The sequence below is a fragment of the Leucopleurus acutus genome (assembly GCF_964270905.1).
Source record: "Leucopleurus acutus genome assembly, chromosome: 13".
Taxonomy (NCBI): Eukaryota; Metazoa; Chordata; class Mammalia; order Artiodactyla; family Delphinidae; genus Leucopleurus; species Leucopleurus acutus.
Window position 1 is genome coordinate 19680806 of NC_139155.1, and position 20315 is coordinate 19701120.

Here is a 20315-nt window from a genome sequence, read left to right on the forward strand (position 1 = left end):
TCTTATTTTGCCCTATATAGTAATTATATTAATTCGTCTTTAAGATGTAAGAGGTTGTAAAGGAATACACACATCTATCTTTTATTATTTTTTCCTGCAGTGGCTTGCATATAATAGGCATTCCTAAGGCATTCGTTGAATAAATGAAATGTTTATTTTTTGATAGAAACATGCTAAACCTATATTCGACAGTACCGAAAGCTTTTAGATTTCAGATAGTCTCACGAGATATATGCCAATGGTGTCATCATTTCCGGTTTAGGAAGTAACTAATTGCACCTTGTGATATTACAGCCCTGTACAAGGAGCCAGTGCTTGCCCTTGGGATAATTACATTTCCAGACAAGTATAGGCTTGGGACTTCCCTGGTGGTCCAGTGGTTAAGACTCCGCGCTTCCACTGCAGGGGGCACGGGTTTGATCCATGGTCAGGGAACTAAGATCCTGCATGCCACGTGGCACGGCCAAAAAAAAACCGAAAAACAAAAAGACAAGTATAGGCTTTGTGAATAGCAGCAAAACAAAATCATTGATGCGTATGCCCTGCCCCGTTAGACAGTGGCCTGGAGCGTGTTTTAAGGGTGGTGTCCATAATGAACCATCAGGGGAGAGCCTTGTCCAGATCCAGCAAGATGATGAGTGTTCTGGAGACCCAGACAGTCTAGGAGGAATGGAAGTATGGGGGTCTGTGGGACTAATGAAAGAGAAGTGTTCAGGGGTCATGGGGAGGAAACCAGCCCTGGGGGACAGAAGAGGAAGGGCTTAGCTCAAGCCTTAGGGATGTGGGAGTGAAGGCAGCAGATGAGGGGCCACAAGTAGGTAACTGAATATTGAGATGAAGGAATTTAAGAATAGGAGGGTACAAGCATGGTCCTCTGGTGTCCAGGTGAAGGACCCAGAAGCATAAGGTATTGATCTTAGACTTAATCCATAGAACAATGAAAAGCCATGCTGGAAACTTGATATCCAAGAGACCAAGTGATACGCAGAGGATATAGCATTTACAAGCTGAGTATTTTGGAAGTGATGGGAAAGAAATGTTTTATTAGTTCAGGCAAGCTTCTTCACACTTCCATTGCCTTTCCGAATATGTTAAAATCAGCGGATGTTAATTGGATAATAAAAAAAGCATTTAAAAAATAAAGGCCTGATTGTTTCCCCATTATAGGTCATTAGAGAGTATTGAGTAGCGTTCCCTGTGCTATACAGTAGGTTCTTATTAGTTATCTATTTTATATATAGTAGTGTGTGTATATCAACCCCAATCTCCCAATTTATCCACCCCCCCTTTCCCCCTTGGTAACCATGTTTGTTTTCCACATCTGTGACTCTGCAAAAGAGTGGATATATGTATATGTATAACTGATTCACTTTGCTGTACAGCAGAGAAACTAACACAACGTTGTAAATCAACTATACTCCAATAAAAATTAATTTAAAAAATTTAAAACTAAGGCCAGCTAGGTAAGGATGAATCCCTAGTGACGGACTTCCTGGGCTGGCTACAGAGCACTTTGTGTGCCAGTCGGCCTCACACCGGTGTGTTTACACCGGGGGGACCCGAAATTCCAAGTACACATCAAGTGTCCAGTTGTCTTTTCCTTCACACTAGACAAAAGAAGCTGCTTACAAGTAATTGCAAAAGTGCACCATAATCTCTGTGCTACATGGGCTTGGTTCACTAGGCATGGATTAACTTTAGTTCCCTCCAGCCTACTTACTAACTTGCTACCCCGGGGAAGGAAGGGATGGAATGGACTGCTAACCACCCACCCAGGTCCCCGCTTGGTGGGCTGCATCCAGTTCTGGTTTCCTGTGTAGGAAAATGATGTAGAGAATTGGGGGTGGAGGGTGGGTACGCAGAGGAGAGAAATGAAACAGTTTCACTAGATGGAACTTATGAGTTAAGAAAAAAAAATATAAAAAGATGAACTGAAATCAGGTAACGGCCGTTTGCATCTCTCAAACTAGATCGCAAAATCATTCATCTTTAACCATTTTCGTGGACATCAGGGGAGTTTCAGCCTAGCTGATCCCATGACACTGCCAAGGTCAGGGTCATTTAGATTGTGTTTAAATCCTCTCGAAAGTTATTTTATCATCTGGGGAATAAGCATTAAATACATTTCCAAGAATTGCCCAGTAAGGAATTACCTTACTTCAGGCAAAGCCTAAGTGAAGCTGTGAAATTTCTGGGGGGAGAAAAACAGGTGTTTTTAAGAAAATGAGGAGGCCTTCTCCCAATAAACCTTTTAAGAATCGAAATCCAAACTAAAGAATTCAATCCAGATCTGACTTTAGTGAAAAGTCCTTCTAATGGTTTAATCACATGAATTTTTTTAAATGGTCTGATAATTTTTTTAAAACTGAGGAGTATGGAAATTATATTCGTGGTTGAAGGGTGTCCCAGATGTCAGGGCTTTTTCGCACGAAAGCGTTGGTGATCAGAGCCTAGTCTCATTTTCTACAGAATTTGGTGCCTCCAATATTGTTCCTCACAGTGTCTACACTGCTATTTCATGAACTTCCGAGTCCCCATCTGTGAGCTATTAAAGAAAGTTTGCAGGACCACTTCCCACTTCTTTAAAAGATGCACCTTTTGGACTCAATGGTATTTTTTGCACATTTGAGAAAATGTTTGCTTTCCTCTCATATGACACAGACAGATCTGGCAAGATAATTGAAACTGAAATCTAGCACTCTATGACTGTCATGTATAATTGATATTTCATGGGGAGATTACAGTTCAGACACCAAAACTGTTTTCTCTGTCAATGGGTGTCCAATTACAATAAAAAGAACCAGCCCATCAGCTTTTTTTTTTTTTTTTTTTTTTTATGATTATGGCAAAACAAGAGAAAGAAGAGAGAAAAGTAAAAGTTACCAGGACTTTTTTCTTTGCCCCATTTTCTTGTTGTTATTTTTCTTCTTTCTAAAAAACACCTCTGTCAAAAGGAAGATTCTGAACCCCATGCCATTAATTACAAACTTTCGTTTTGAGCTAAATGTTTCTAACAGCATTTCTGGTTTTGTGTCATTTTCGCAGGTCTAGAAATTGATGACAAGTTTCCTAAAGTTTCCATCCTACACTCTTTTAGAAGGATTATGGTAGAGGAGAAAGAACTGAGGTCTGAAAGCCTGTTTTGAAGCAGTTATCTCTGGAGATAACGTTAACGAGGATTGAATAACTGCCAAATGAAATTTAATACATTTTCCCATCCATGAAATAGGCCTCTTAAATACAACAGAATAATTACTTTCACAATACTCCCTGGAAACAAAGAGAGCAGAAACATTGAATGCCTTTTTTGTTTGTGGTGTTTGTTTTTAGCTTGAGGACCAGGATAAGGACATTTACCAGGATGCTCTCTTCCTATCCGCACATAACAACAGCCTTGCCAGCAGCCACCTAATTTGAAACTGCATATCTTTTTTTTTGCGGTACAGGGGCCTCTCACCGTTGTGGCCTCTCCCGTTGCGGAGCACAGGCTCCGGACGCGCAGGCTCAGCGGCCATGGCTCACGGGCCCAGCCACTCCACGGCACGTGGGATCTTCCCGGACCGGGGCACGAACCCGTGTCCTCTGCATCGGCAGGTGGACTCTCAACCACTGCGCCACCAGGAAAGCCCTGCATATCTTTTAAATCTGTTTATGTTGGAGGAGTCGTGGCAAATATTGAATTTTGTAATTTAGTTAGACATCTTGGACTTGGCCTGAGTTGGTGGACCATGATGTTTTTCCCCCTATGATAAGGAAAACTAAAATGATTTTTATATCTGCATCTGTGTATGCGTACACACACACACACACACACACACACACACACACACACACAAACACACTGTTTTAAAATGAAAACTCCAGGAAGTAACCCCATTTGTCCCTAAACTCTGCTCCCCTCCCCTACGTGTGTGTGCTTGTGTGTGTATATATGTACATACATACATACATATATATATATATATATATAATATATGCCCAATCAAGTTGTTCAGTGTTGTTATAAGTTTTCTGAGTTCAAAATCTGTTTTAGTCCTCTAACCAGATGTTCTCTAAGTCACTTAACCATTTCAGCCTTTGCTTTCTTCTTTGTAAAATGAGAAGTTTGTCCTAACTGGTATCCAGGTCTCCCCAGACCCTTCCCTTAAAGTCTATATACTGTGATTGAAAAGTGTTCTTAATATATCAATTCTTTCCTCAGAAAGTAAGATTATTTAAAATGATATGGTGCTTATGTGATTCAAAAGAGGTAGTACACTTCTAAAAGTATTTAGTAATTCCCAGTGATAAAGTCACACTGGAGAATTTAAATAGCTGCGTCAGAATTTGAATATTCCTTGTCCTAAGATACAATGAAACTTAGATATCTGCACATAAGAGCCATGATTTATGGGTGCCCGAGGAAGGGGCAGCCATGTTTGGACCACATGATCTTGCCTCCCCCTCTTCTTTTATAGCTCATTGGACCAGGGGTGAGGACACCTGATCCCAGGCTAGCCCATTCAGTGGGTGGCCTGTGTCTGCTTCAAAATGATGAGCTGGACCATCTGGTGATCTTGGCATTCTGAACTCAGAAATTCTAAGACAGAGAGGGAGTTAGGAGCAGATTCAGAACCTGAAAGGATGTACTGGGAACTCCTGTGAAGTGTCCAGGCCATAGTTCTGAGTGGGCAGAAACCAGAGAGAGACAGAGGTACCAACAGAGGAAGGAGCGAGGCTGGAACAGCTCCTGACACACAAAGGGTGGCCTTAGGTCCCGAGAGTTCTCCAGGCCCAAAACGTAGATCACAGAAATCTTCCTGTTAAATCTCCTTTTACCTGAGCCAGCTGGAATGAGTCTCTGGTCCTTCCTATTAAAACCAGCACACTAAATTGATCGCTCCACGAGAATCCCACCAAGAATCGCTTATAAGCTCCATGAGGTCAGGGGCCACTTCTAAATTATTCAGCACCCTGTCCCCAATACCTGTCAGAGTGACAAGCATGGGCTAGATTAGGAAATATTTGTTGAATTAATAAGTGTACTCTTGGATCAGTCAACTGATAATTATTGAATAATTTTTAGATTTTAGTTCTACTTTTAGCATAGATATAGCTAAAACCATATTGTATGTGGCTATAAGATGACTGTATTCTTAAAGACTGCAAAAAAAGTTTACAATCAATATTGATAAAGCTAAGCTTTCATAGGCTGCCTTTTAACTTTATTGCTTATCTAGATGAAAAGGTTTATGAAAATAGGGCTTTAGTGAAGTTTGGATTTTCTGGGTGTCATCCTTAGAATTGATTTGTAGGTTAAAGGAATCTGCTTTTTTTCTGGTTACACTATTATTATATTTGTAAGTGGACAAATCCTGACCCTCATATATACAGAAGGCGGTATTGGTTTCTCCGTCTATTTCTGAGTTATTCTGTTGATGGGTTTGTGCTGGCCATTCACTGTGGTGTTTTTCCTTGTCTCTTATGTGACCAGAAATAATGTTTCTGAGGGAGAAGTGAATAGGGTTAGGAAATGCTGTCTGTGGTCAAGGAACCACGTAAAGCAAAGCTAATTCTTCAGATCGGAATACTCTTCCACAGCCACAGGCAGTGGAATTGATCCTGGAGAATCAAGCTAATTAGATGGGTCCATGGATGTGGACCTCTCATTAGTCATTCATTTGACCTGGAATATACATAGTTTACAAGGGAGGCCTTCGAATGTCAAGGATAACATTGTCTCCAACTTCCTTTATGGAAAATGATGTATTATTTGAGATGATCTATAGAAAATAAAGTTAGCTAACATGCGTGGCTAAAAGCCAAAAACCTAGTTGGAACAACTGTCAAACATGCTTATAGATCATTTAACATTTTGCTGTCATTCTGCAGGAGAAAGATTTAAAATCAAATGGATATAAACAAAATAGAGACAGAGTGCAAAGGGATTGTAAGTGAAAGTAACTTGAGTTCTAAGGTTTCTTGAACTATGTAGACTCTTATTTTTATGTAGTATGCAAGTATTTTCAGCTGGAACACCTAACAATATCAATAATTATTGTGTACCTTTGTGTACTAGCTGTCACGCATACTACTACTGCTTGCAATAAACCTGGAACTTACTCTCTGTAACTGCCAGTGTTATTTTCTCTGTTTTGGATTTGAGCAACTTACCCATGATTATACTTATACAGCAAACAAAGACCAGTTACAGTTATAATCTACATATTAATTCTCATTACTGTATAATTTTCACTCAGTTGCACTGTCTTTCACTTACAGTTGAGGGAAAGAAAATAGAAAGGTTATTGGTTGTAGGTTCTTCTATCCTCTTTTAAAAGCTAAACGTGTCTAGAAGGGGGAAAAAAAGAAATGTCAAGATTAATAACTGAATATATTTTAATTCAAAAGCAAAATATTAACCTTGAATTGCATCGTAACTGCCCACAAAGAAGGCTTGAGGGTTTTAATAGGATGACTCTAAAATAGGAGGAGAGTACGAGAATCTCTGCTGTGCTCAAATCCGTGGTTACCTTCAGTGATTCCAACTTAGAATCATCCTTTGTGGAAAGAAATGAAATCCATTGGGAATGCCAGTAACTAGATCAACACTTGGGTAATTATTTAGGTTAACATTGATGGACAGTCTTAAAGAGGTACCATTTGATCAGGGGCTGTAAAAGTCATGCTTGCAAGTGGACATCTCAGATTGAAAGGATAATCACTGACTGAATCAGTCTTCTAAATGCACAGATACAAAAATGGAAAACAGCTACTACTCTTTGGCCCGGAAGGAAAATAAAAACAATACACGAAGAGTGAGAAGTGGTTGAAGGGAATTGGGTGGGCATGCTCTACCTATAAAAGATTAGGCTTCAGTTACTGATGAAAAATGGGAGTGGCATGGCAATGGTGTTAAATATGTGAGAAGGGCTGACACTTATTCCATGGAACTCCAGAAGTTGAATCTAGGACCATTGGGTGGAATGTACAAGGAGGCCAACTTGTGGTGAAAATGGAGTGAGCTGCTTTGGGAGATAATCAGGGTCTTAATATATTTGAAGCATCCACATAGACGCTAAATGACCACCATTCAGATTGTTCTGGGAAGGCACACGGGCACCCGAGTAGCAGAAAACACTGGACTCCCCAGATCTCTCGGCTACAACATTCATTTATACGTCCTGCTGCTCCTGAGTCCTTAAATCCTTTGCTATTCTTGCTGTATTTTGTTTTAACTTTTTTAAAATTTATTTTATTGAAGTGTAGCTGATTTACAATGTTGTATCAATTTCTGCTGTACAGCAAAGTGATTCAGTTATACATTCTTTTTCATATTCTTTTCCATTATGGTTAATCACAGGATACTGAATGTAGTTCCCTGTGCTATACGGTGGGACCTTGTTTTTTATCCATTCTATATATAATGGTTTTATTTTTGCTGTATTTTGAATCTGGGCAGTTAGTAGGATTTGTATGATCCTCCTCTCTCTCCCTGAATTATTTTCTTCTGTATTGTTTTGGAGGATATAAAGGTGACACTTTATGCTAGGCTGCCTTTAGATAGCACATGCTTCATTTGGTTCTGTGAATTTTATTGTTGCTAGTTCAGATTCTTACTATTGTTGCACTTTGTGGAAATACTCTTTTAAAACACTGGGTAGCAAAAGAGTGATGATTCTGCTTCGTGGTTTCAGATTTTGGATTGGGAAAAAATTACACTTTTTGCTTCATAGCCGTATAAATTCATGGATAAGTATTTTTAGTGTTAGACCCACTGTCCTGTGTCAACGTTCACCTAACAATAGGCTAAGAAAATAACTACTTGGAAATGCCATTGAAAACGCTACTCATGTTCCTATTGGTCTGCAAATGCTTACTGGTCTTACTTGAAGGTGTACACGATAAAGTCAGTGATTGCTGTCTCAATGCCACAAGGTCAACATCTCTGGACCCCAGAGTAGGTAGTAGTAGTTAATAAAAAGCTCAGCAGTATTTTTTTCAGACCAAGTCATCATGCTGTACTCTATAATTTTATTCTTGGAAGCATAGAGAGTGTTTACAATATGGTGTCTTTCTAGGATCAGAATAGGGAAAAAAAAATATGGAAAAATGTCCAAACATCTTTGCATGGCAATGATGGCATTACTGGTGTGTTTAATAGAACCTTTATTGGTACATTTTCCGGTATGGTGGCATTGGCAGAAACGGTCCCCCTTTGGATTTGGAACTCAGCAGCTGATGAAATACAGTAAACATTAATTTGGAATGGGCTGCCAGTTTTGGAAAGCCAGGTGACATTTTATTATACTTGTACCGAGCAGGGGCTATGTCCCATACTGCTGTAGCTTCCGCTGTCAGTGGCTTAGCTGGCATTATGGAAAAAAAAAAATGGCAGGCCTGAGAATCTTATCCCCTGAAATGAAAGTTGAATGCCAAATTGAAATTCCTGTAGGATTTCCGATAGCAATGGGGGAATTGAGGAGACCACAATTAAGCATATGGGCATTAAGATAATTGTCAGATCTGTTGGCGGACATGATAGAAGACAGATGGGTACGAATCAGTGCACTCCACTGCAGCACCCTGGGAGACAATTTGACGTTTTACCTGCCTGAGCTACTCTGCCATATTTGTCACTGGATGTACAGCACAGCATCTTACTGAGTGTTAAAGTGTTTTTTGCTGGGTACTCTAGGTGCATGCGTGGTCCTTTAGCGCCCTCTAGTGAAATGCATTTGGGAGTATTGTTTTTCAAAGGTTAGTCTCCCTTCATTGGGTCCTTGCTGCCCTGGAAGTAGCCGTCACACCTCTGATTCCCACTAAACTCTACGGTTCCTCTTGCCCTTTCAGGTTGGGGCCCATCGTGAAGATGGCGTGGCCCTGAGGGGCAGCCATTCTCTTGTCCCAAACCAGGTGCCAGTTCCACAGCTTCCTGTCCAGTCTGCAACGTCCCCTGATTTGAACCCACCCCAGGACCCTTACAGAGGTAGGTCCGCCTCCGCGGGCGCTTCTGATCTCACTGAAACAATAGATCCCGTGTGGATCCCGTGCTTACTCATTCATCCCTCAGGAAGCACTGGCAGATCACCAAGAATCCATTTTGATACAAAGATGGTAAGTAAATGGGGAAGGATTTCAAACGTCGCTGGCTAATTGTGTTTCTTCAGTAACTGTTTTGCTCCAGCATCCTCGGAAATCCTGCTCCTATTTCAGCAGGGAATGAGACCACAGCCTGATGAGAGGAAATGTGATTTTAGCTATTTCCACATTGTGCTCATTCAGATCCTTTAATGTGGTTAGTTGTAGCCTGACAGTGATGTTTCCAAATGAAGAGGAAGGAAGGAAATGGTTTTTGTTGCTTACGGTGGAAGGAAATGTAGGTACATTTCAAAAATGGAACTGGGATGATTTTCGCTCTTGAGTCATCAAGCCCCGTCCTTATTGCCTCGTACCACTGACTCCTTTCGGCTTCCCAGGACCCCAGGTAGCTGTGCCGCAGGGGCAAGACCTGGGTCCCAGGGTCCTTGTGCGACTGGCTGGCCAGGTGACCCGAAAATGCTTACATAACATCTCCTCATTCCCCTCACGTTGAGAATAAAAATGATAACAGTGGCACAAGAATGAATAATATGTATAAGCATTTGCCCACCTGTTAAGCATTGTAAGAATCTTGGGCGTGAATTATACATGTGGGTATGCCGCCATTTTTAATTGAATAGTAATACTTTGATGGCCCTTTCTTTTTTCTTTTTCTTTTTCTTTTTGTTTTTTTGTGGTACACGGGCCTCTCACTGCTGTGGCCTCTCCCGTTGCGCAGCGCAGGCTCCGGACGCGCAGGCTCAGCGGCCATGGCTCACGGGCCCAGCCGCTCCGCGGCATATGAGATCCTCCCGGACCGGGGCACGAACCCGCGTCCCCTGCGTCGGCAGGCGGACTCTCAACCACTGCGCCACCAGGGAAGCCCCTGGGGTCCTGCATTTCTAATGGGCTCCCAGGGGATGAGGATGCTCCCGGTCCACTGAAAAGAGTTTGAGTGATAAAGTTCTAGACTCTACAAATAGAAGGAAACACTAAATAGACGCACTTCTAGCTTAGAAATAAATGGTTACATTAGGGTCACGTTTTAAAATATATTGTGGTCTTGGAAAGTTGAGCAGTAGTAGAGCTAGAAATGTCTTCATTGAGCAGTAACTGCTTTCCATAGGTACCATTTTTAAATGCTGATTACTCCTTGAGGATAAGAGAAGCCTAATTTCAGAATATCATTAGGGTATCTATTGAAGTCTTGACTGTACATATTTAGCATATACTCCCTGGGAATTATATTTTAAGGACATTTTTCGGTTAAATCATTGCATATGGAAGAAACTCAATATAATAGCTGATATTTACTTGGGTTCTTAATCAGAACATTGAGGTGTGTGATTTTCATGATTATGATTTTCATTGCAATTAAGTTGATGTTTTGTAGACAGTGAAATTACCGTCTACTCCGAAAGATTGCAAAATAGAATTTAACCTCAGAGCCAATGCAGGGAAAACTTGTTTCTGCAGGTGCATTTTTGAAACTTCACCAAAGACCATGAAAAAAGGGACAGATCACACAGCTCGGCGGTCTGAACTGTATAGCTGGCAGCTCTCCAGTCTGGGGTGCGCATGTCTGTGCCTCGAGGCTTTGGTGGCCGTGTCACCTGGTCTCTTTTTTTTCTGCAGGCATGCCACCAGGATTGCAGGGCCAGAGTGTCTCCTCCGGCAGCTCTGAGATCAAATCCGACGACGAGGGCGATGAAAACCTGCAAGACACGAAATCTTCCGAGGACAAGAAATTAGATGACGACAAGAAGGATATCAAATCCATTACTAGGTCAAGATCTAGGTAACAGTATATAATACTGTCGCTTCATTTAATTCCTTTATTGGACTTTGATGAAGTGAACAGAACAGGAAGAAACTATTCAGTTTTTTCCTGGCAGGTAAATCTGCAGCTGAAAAGAAAGTGAAAGGCTTTGCTCTAGAGGTACGAAAGTATCGTTTGAGATACCTGTACTCTAGGAAAGCCAAAAATATCTTTGCATTTATGAATTTGGACCCAGTGCTAATAATGACACGCGGCAAAAACAATTTGTAACTGATTCAAATGCAAGCAGTCGATTTGTAAAACTATACTTATTCTACAAATTTGGTCGTAAATGTTCTTTGGAAAATATTTCTAAAAAGAGAGCTTAGCTCTATTGAAAGCTCAATCGATGTATGCGCAACGGTAACTTTTTTCTTACCTCAAAAGTGAGAAAGTACTGATTTCCCAGCTTTATTCTAAACATGTTGGTATGTATAAGAGCAATACCTAAATTGCTCATTTTTTTTTTCTCTCGGCAGAAAAATTGCAACTGCAGGGAAATAGCTTCTGGTTGGTTTTCTTAAGTCCCCGATATCTTTGAACTAGAATCTATCTCCTTGAACTTTAATCTGATAATCAGATGGGTTTTTTGTTTTTTTTGAGTATCGTGACACCCATGTTCTTTACCTCAGTTCCCTTGGATGGCTTTTATTTGCAAACTAAATGAATTGTACTAAGACGATACCTCCCTTTTCAAGGCTATGGTTCTCAAGGTTATACCTGGCATCCTTTAGGAATTAAGGACATGCCGCCTTTTCATATTGCCTTTATAGTTATTGAGATAAATCTTATTACAAGTTCTACCACAGTTTCAGAAATTCTGGAAGCTCCTACCTTACCCCTTTTCACCGTTGCTACAGAGTTTCCTGACTTGGCCACATTGGTAAGACATCCCAAGAAGGGCCTTTCACATCCTTACCAGCTTCTCTGTTAGATCAGTCAGCTCTTGGTAATTTAACTAGCGGTCATAACGCATGCATATCAGTGGATTCTTTGACGGTTCAGTACAACATTTTAACTCGCTGTTAAGAACCGTCTTTTAAAAGGTCACTGTTTTGACATTTACTTAGGCCCCCAAAACCGTGTTGTAAGGCGAGACTTTCCAAATCTAGGCAGTTTTCTTCGCATAACCAATTTATTTATAAGAGGTTAACCAATTCTCATTCATTATTGGCCTGAATACCCTTGGAAAACAAATTCCCATTTTCAGGCCCACTTTGGAAAAGGTGTCGCATATGTTTGATGCGTAAAAACATTACCCAGATTTTTAACTTCAGGATGGGATGAGCAGAAACTCAACTCTGGTCTCTTTTCACTTATTACGTCCTATTTGTGTGTCAGAATGTGGATGTGAGTTAATAGTAATCTTGATTTCCTTGGCATCAGCAGAGGTCACGGGTGGGAGAGAGCGGGACCAGCAAGGAAATGAGGAGGAGAATCAGATGGCGGAGAAAGAGAGCACTTTCCGACGGGTTCAGTTTAGTTGCGCGTTCACCAGCACGCATTCGAGGCAGACAGTCCCATCTGGAAGGGAGTTTAACCTACAGGAAAGACGAGCCAAGTCTTACAGCATCTTTCTTTGGTGTCTGCCTCCTTTATAAGTGTTCTTGGCTTACTTACGTCATCTTTATGAGCAGCATGTGCTGCAACCCAAGAATCCGCTCCATTTCTGATTGATTGGGGCTTCTCCATCGTAGTGGATCCTTAGTGCGGTTTGGAAGTTACCCAGACATTCTCCACAGTGGAAGACTCGGGGCTGTCCATTTTAAGCCAATACTCGCTCAGTGTGCGTTGAATTGAGTAGATAACTTCCCACGTGTTCCTCCAGCTCTGGAAGGTTGTGATTAACATCTTTATTCTGTGAGCCTTTCAGATTCATGGAACTTTAGAGTAGAGGCTCACCTTGATGGTCTTTGGGGTCAGTGCTCAGATCTCTAGGTTAACATCCTTATGGATGGCCACCTCGATATTGTTTCTTGCAGTGAAGACTCTCTGGCTTTTGAGTGAAGTTTACTTCATTTTTTATATCTCTCATACTCAAAAAAGGTTCTTGCTCATGTTAATTCATTGTTAATTCAGCAATTAATTTAGTTCCGCTCAGGGTTCTTTGCTCTGTTCTGTTCTGCCTTCCTGAGACATTTTCCACACCTCTCTCTTTTATGTGATTGCCCAGGAATTATTTGAAGCCTTGACGCCATGAGATCTTCCTGACATGACGTGCTCTCCAGGTGTCTCATCATCCTATTTGCCCCCCATTCAAAAGTTTCTAATTTGTCCGCATGACACCCAGAAACAGAAGTTATCTTCCCTTTCCAGACTCCTGGCTCCAACCATGCCTTTGATATGAATCATGGGATATCTCTGTTCTCATAATCAGGGATGAGCTTTTGGGCTTCATTTTTGACTCACAATGAGATCATGGGTATTGATAACCAGTAAGTGTTTGGGTTGGGTTGGGTTGGGTTGGGTTTGCCTAGAACTCATGTCAACTCAGGTTTCCCCAACTTGTCTGGGGAATCATAAACATCCATAAAGTTAAAGGCCATGGAGATGACGTTTCTCTAACCTTTCTATTTAATACATGGAAAAAGCGAGACTCAGATACATTAAGTGGACTGACCAAGCCTTCCAAGCTGGTTAATAGACAGCAGGCCCCCATGTTTACTCCCATTGCTCTGTTGTTTTGAGTGTAGGACCTTCTTAATCCTGTTTGAGCTGCATCGTCTTAATTTTGACCTATCCACATCATTTTTCAATCCCTGGTTCTCCTTGGGTTTCGGATGTCACAGTATGAAAGTTTTTTTTAAGAAAGAACAGCTTCAGTCTAAAACACTTTCTGAATCGTGGTCCTGAAGTGTAGCTCGAGCTGAAGTTGACAGCGCTCTGCCGTGCGTAACCTTAGGGATGGAAGCTATGTTTTCCTTTTTGCTCCTCTCCATCCATATGGTGCACTCGGGGCCCCAACTTGAACCTCTCCTGTTGGGTTTGGGTTTCATGTCCAGGAGACATCAAACGTCTGGCGTAGCGACTGTCACAGCCACCTAAAGCAACGCCAAGCCCAGGTGGATGGAAAATTCTGCCAAGGACAAGATCCTGAGATGCAAGAGTTCCCTGAAAACTCAGAAAGAAAACAAAAGGAATTTAGAAACTGTCTTTTTCCCCACCCCATTGGAAAATGTCACGTTTTCCCTTTTGTCCCGCAGCAATAACGATGACGAAGACCTGACGCCGGAGCAAAAGGCGGAGCGGGAGAAGGAGAGGAGGATGGCTAACAACGCCCGGGAGCGCCTGCGGGTCCGTGACATCAACGAGGCGTTCAAGGAGCTGGGCCGCATGGTGCAGCTGCACCTCAAGAGTGACAAGCCCCAGACCAAGCTTCTGATCCTCCACCAGGCCGTGGCCGTCATCCTCAGCCTGGAGCAGCAAGTCCGAGGTCAGTGCCGGCCGGCTGGCCTCCACGCAGAGGTCACGGCCGCACGCCGCTGGAGAGAGCAGAGATGCTCTGGCGGCCTTGAGCAGGGCAGAGAGTAGACTCTTAGGCATCCTTCAGAATCATTGCTTCAATCTCATCTAAATCTATGAGGCAGCTCCCCTTTCTCCTGTAACTGAATCCTGGGATTGTTCTTGTAACTGATGCTGCCTTAGGATGTTTCCATAGGTCCTCTCAGTAACCGGAGCTGGGGACGTTTGCTTTACCAACTTTCTCAGACTGTAAAGTGGCTGCAGAGTTTCACCAGGGAGTTCGACCTTTACTAGCCACTGAGCGAATGAATGACAGCCGTGTGCATTTTCCTAGCTGGTCCTCTTGTTCTGGAAGGTAGAAACTGACAGGAAGGATCAACAGCCCCACAGAAACGTTGCATGACTGCCCTGGACCAGAAGCCGTGGGTGTGACCTAAATGCTCTGTGCTTTCCTCTTCCACAGAAAGGAATCTGAATCCGAAAGCTGCATGTCTGAAAAGAAGGGAAGAGGAGAAGGTGTCCTCGGAGCCGCCCCCGCTCTCCTTGGCAGGCCCTCACCCCGGCATGGGAGATGCGTCCAATCACATGGGACAGATGTAAAAGGGCAAGTTTGTTTTCAGCCATTTCTGAAAGCTCCCCTTTGTTACTCTTACCAAGGCATCAGCCGTGAAAGCCATATTTGACCCAAATGCACAGATTTTTTTTCCCCCTTGGGAAGAAAAAAAACAAGTTTAAAAATAAAAGCTTTCCTTTTTTCTGTTATAAACGTATTAATTCATCTTTCTCTCTTCTTTCTCAGGTCCAAGTTGCCACATTGCTTCATTAATACAAGAGACCACTTCCTTAACAGCTGTATTATCTTAAACCCACATAAACACTTGTCCTTAACCCCTTTTTTTGTAATATAAGACAAGTCTGAGTAGTTATGAATCGCAGACGCAAGAGGTTTCAGCATTCCCAATGATCAAAAAACCGAAAAACAAAACAAAAAAAAAAAAAGAAAGAAAACAAGTGCAACTTGGGGGATGACTCTCTTTAACATATCATTCAGAATGTTCAAAGCAGTATGTGCAGGCTGAGACGCAGCCCAGAGACTGAATGGCAATCTTTCCACACTGTGGAACAATGCATTTGTGCCTAAACTTCTTTTGGAAAAAAAAAATATATAATTAATTTGTAAGTCTGAAAAAAAAATATTTAATTTAAAAAAAATTGTAAACTTGCAATAATGAAAAAGTGTACTTCTGAAGAAAACTACATGACCATTTTTGTTGGTATTCAAGTCAGCTAGTGTTTATAATTACCGGATATCGAATAAGGGAAGCTCGGCTGCCCTCGTAACAAAACCAGCAAACATCCTGATGACAGCGAAGTGATGACATTAGCCATTCCTTAGGGTAGGAGGAACAGATGGATCTTATAGACCTATGACAAATATATATATAAATATATATATAAATATATATTAAAAATTTAGTGACTATGGTAAGCTTTTGTTCATTTGTTTCAGACTTTTTTCTCCTGTAAAAAAATAGTACTGATTAACTTTTTTAAAAGAAAGATTTTACTGTAAATATGGATTTTTTTTTTTTTTTTTTTTTTTTTTTTTTTTTGGTCTTATTTCTGTCCCTTTCCCCGGTTTGTTCTCATAACCTGTAGTGCCAACTCTGCTTCCGGAGGGGTAGTGCAGGATGAAATGCTGACCCTGATGTTGCTTTTCATTCATAAATAAGTAGAAAGTTGTTTCTTCAGTCTTTTGGGAACACAGGACTTAAAAGTCACATCATGTGTAGATATTAACAAGCAGCATTACCAAGACATGGCAAAAAGAGTTTGTCTGAATTGTAATGTTGCGTTTGTGACCCTCTTCTGGGATTTTCAGAGGTACAAGGTTAGAATGCTACAATGTTACCACTGTGCCTTCCAATGTTTATATCATCGGAAACATAACATAATCAAAGTGGCTGTGATTTAACAAAATGATTAAAGCGTTACCTACATGTGTAGCCAGAAGTAGTGTGCAGTGAGGTGTTTCTGAATACATGGTCAGATTTTTGGAAAAAAACAAAAACAAAAAAAACAAGTGAAGTTCAACGACCATCCAATGAGAAAATTGCAAGTAGTGTGACAGAGCTGATTGATTTTGTTGCTTTCTTGATTTTTTTTTCAAAATGGGTTTACTAAGATGCAGATGACTTAACTGTCTCCTCCTTCGTCTGAAAAAAAAAAAATGCCAATATTCAATCATCATGCAGCGTTATAACAAGCCTTATAAGTCCTAAAGCATTAAGTTGCACTTTCTTGAGGAGGGGTAGTGCAGTATTTCTCTGGCCAGTATGAATGAAGTTTATACTTAACGTATTTGATAGAAACATAGATCAAGCTATGGCACAGCAACTCATCAGATAGCTAGCTTTGACGTCTGGGCACAATTGAACCAACTTCCATCGTGAATCTTTCTAATGATTGACTTTGGTGTATAGTGCAGTAAAGAAATAGTGCTCCTAGTTAAGTATTTGTCAGCATCCTTTTGTCTCTAACTCATTTCTGTTTTTACAGCCACACAATCTTGGCATGTATTAAGAAAAAAAAAATCCCTTGTTCAAGTAGTTTTTCCACCTATCAGCACTGAGTAAATGCCATAAACCCATCGAAATGGTCTAAATGTTCCATCTGTTCTCCTGTTTTGCCAGTTACATAGTAATGAAATACATTTGTAAATTTTATGCAACAAATGGCAAACGTATCATTATTTTGAAATTGTGTATGTAAAAGTTATATTTTTACATGTAGACTCTTGTTATTATGTGTTTTAATACATTGTATCGGTTTTTGTTCCTTTTTTTTTTTTAAACGGTGTGGTTTAAAAACCGTCTCATTGAAATGAAATAGTGAGCTACAAGAATCTGAATTTTATGTTCATTTCTGAAAATGTAAGAACAAATAAGATAGTTACCACGTGGTCATCTTTTACAAACCCATAAACATTTTGATTAGCTGTGTGTGTGTTGAAAACTGTAAATATGTTCAGTAGTGATAAAACTAAAATACTTTGTTTGATTTGTTGATAAGTTCCTAAAATGTGGAGGTGGATTAAAACCTTAGAATAGCAGAAATCAGACTTCATTGAAAAGTTATTTTGAGGCTACCCCGTGAAAATGAATGAACAAAGGGGCTCAAAGAAGGGCATGGAAGACAATATTGTATACTCTCCCCTCCTCCTGAATAATGGAAACTGTGTGTACTTGTACCCTCAGTATGTTGAAGATTCCCTTTTAGTGGTACATTCTGCACTCATTTTGTATACTCTATCAAGGCGGGTATCCCTAGGAACAATATTATATAAGAAGCAGGTATCCTCTGATCACATTCAGGATAAGTGTATAGAAGAAAATATGGTGTTTACTCTTTAGGGAACTGGAAACACTCCCTGCATTGATGTACATTTTAAGATTGGCACTTTTGATACACGTTATCATCAAGGTGCTTTCATAGAGCTGATTTAAAGTTTTTCAAATCTGTAAACAAAGCAAAAAACAATTAAATCGTAGTTCTTGGATTATTTTTTAAATTGGTGCTTTATATTTTGTTCTCAGTCAAACAGAGTAAAAGCTGCAATTTATTGTTCACCAGCTTTGATGCATTCATTAATCAGTCATGTAATACCTCTATTGTGGAATTCCCTTTGGAAATAAGCGAAAAACTTTCTAACGGCCACCAAAAGCTGCTCACTACTTTTTGCTTGGTGGAGAAACATCTGCACCTATCCATGTGCATTGGGTTGTATCCCCATTAAAAAGGAAAGAAAAAAAAAAAAGATGAAAGGGAATGTGGCCTTTGTAGTGTGTTTTTTTTTTTCTTGTTCTTTTGTAATTATCAAACCCAGGTAAGATATTGGTATCCTGCGCTGTATTTTCTAATGCAATTTAGCAGAAGACAGTTAGGATTAAAGTACTCTACAGAAATTTCCTAAGGGTCCATACTACACTATGTATATGATGATACTTAGGCTGGGGATCTGTTTAAGAGACTTGGACTTTAAAAGCAGCTTGGAACAGTTGATCCACCTCCACATTCAAGTAATTTATGAATATGCAGACTAGGGATCTGTTCATCTAGACATTTTTCCCATTTGTCTTCTGTGTAGCTGCAAGGAACACTAATGTTTATACAACTGTCAGTCCACCCAGTAACGCAACTGGTTCTGATTCAGTCTTCCGATTCCTTTTTGTTTTTCGCTTTTTCCTATTTCTTGATTTTTTTTTTTTTATTTGTGATCTTTATTTTGATGAGGGAATGGGGCGGGGGGGTGGAGGGAGGGTGTTGAACCAAGACTTGGGGGTTAAGAGGATTTTCGTCTTGGATCCAACAGGCAGAATATGATCTGTGTCCAAAAGTGAACTTGAGTCAGGAATGAAACGATTTCAGCATAAACAAGCACAAAAATTTAGTCTGCTGGCTGACTGGAAACAAAAAAAAAAAAAGTCAAGATGGAATATGAGGAATTCCAACACAATGGGGCACCAAGGCCTTCAGGCCTCTCTTTTTATTTTGCTTTGGTTCTGTTTGTTTTCCTTTAGAGACATGCTCTCTCTCATGGGACTTGAAGTGGACTCATCTTTGTGCAGTGCTGGTTTTGCCATACTCATTTCAAGTATTATAGACATATGTAATGGTGAAAATATATGAACTGTGGCCTTTTTCATTCTTGTTACTTGTGATGCAATTAAGTGAAGATAAGAAAAAAAAAAGCAGAGATTTACCATGTATCAGTGCCTGGCTTTTTGTTATAAAGCTTTGTTTGTCTAGTGCTCTTTTTGCTATAAAATAGACTGTAGTACACCCTAGTAGGAAAAAAACTAAATTTAAAAATAAAAAATATATTTGGCTTATTTTTCGCAGGAGCAATCCTTTTATACCATGAATATTACAAAAAAAATTGTCAGATTCTGAATATTTCTTCTTTGTAGATTTTTGGAATCATTATGAGTAAAAGTTTGTTACTTTATTTTACTATTTAAAAGATGTTATTTTGCCATGTGTTACTGAGATGAAACTGTATGGTAGCTTTTTTGTTTGTTTTGTTTTTTTTTTGTTTTGTTTCTGTTTGTTTTTTTTTAGTTGTAGGTCGCAGCGGGGAAATTTTTTGCGACTGTACACATAGCTGCAGCATTAAAAACTAAAAAAAAAATTGTTAAAAAAAGAAAAAAAGGGAAAACATTGAAAAAAAAGAAAAAAAAGATAAACAGTTACACCTTGTTTTCAATGTGTGGCTGAGTGCCTCGATTTTTTCATGTTTTTGGTGTATTTCTGATTTGTAGAAGTGTCTAAACAGGTTGTGTGCTGGAGTTCCTTCAAGACAAAAATAAACCCAGCTTGGTCTAGGCCATTACCTGTTTCCCATCTGTAGTTATTCGATGAAGTCATGTACATGACCGTTCTGTAGCAATAAATGTGCCATTTTTATAAACTGTTTCTGACACTTGTTTCATTTCATTTTGCATTGTCCATATAGCTCTGCTTCTCTGCTGTAAGTAAAACCGCCTCTAGATTTCATTTTGCAAGTGTTGGAGATATTGACAGCTTAACAAACAAAACATACCAAAACAAAAAACCCCACAAAAACAAATTGAAAAAGCAAAGCACATGACTGACCAAGGAAGAGATGCCCTTAATGAAAATGGAACGAGATGCATGCAAAACAAAAAGAAAACTGTCTAGAGGATTAATTAATTGAAGGAATCTAATTAATGTAACACGGAAGCTATGCGTTTGAAGAGCTTTGAACTGCGCCATTGTTGCCAGTGTTTTCGGTTGGGCTGCAGCTTGCTTAAGTCAAGTCAGCCTTAAACTTCTGGATCAGTTGGTCGATTGGCAGAACCTCCTCAGCTAGATCTTTTCAGTCAAAAATCTGTTGTATCGCCTTGTGAAGAGCTGCCTATTGTTAACCACAATTAATATTCCACTGTATTGA

General features: G+C 40.2%; 1 protein-coding gene across 9 annotated transcripts in view; it reads left to right on the forward strand.

Moving 5' to 3' along the window:
• Window positions 1-19793, forward strand: part of TCF4 (transcription factor 4) — a 361655-nt gene extending 341862 nt beyond the window's left edge. For 5 of the 9 annotated variants that reach the window (XM_082852925.1, XM_082852924.1, XM_082852920.1 and 2 more), the window contains 5 exons: window positions 8833-8968; window positions 10696-10858; window positions 14083-14312; window positions 14805-14945; window positions 15141-19793. In XM_082852925.1, the coding sequence (XP_082709051.1) occupies window positions 8833-8968; window positions 10696-10858; window positions 14083-14312; window positions 14805-14941 (666 nt within the window). In that variant the 3' untranslated portion in view covers window positions 14942-14945; window positions 15141-19793. The remainder of the gene's footprint in view (window positions 1-8832; window positions 8969-10695; window positions 10859-14082; window positions 14313-14804; window positions 14946-15140) is intronic. The other 4 variants (XM_082852922.1, XM_082852923.1, XM_082852927.1 and 1 more) reach the window with 1 other exon arrangement.
• The last annotated feature ends 522 nt before the right edge of the window (window positions 19794-20315 follow it).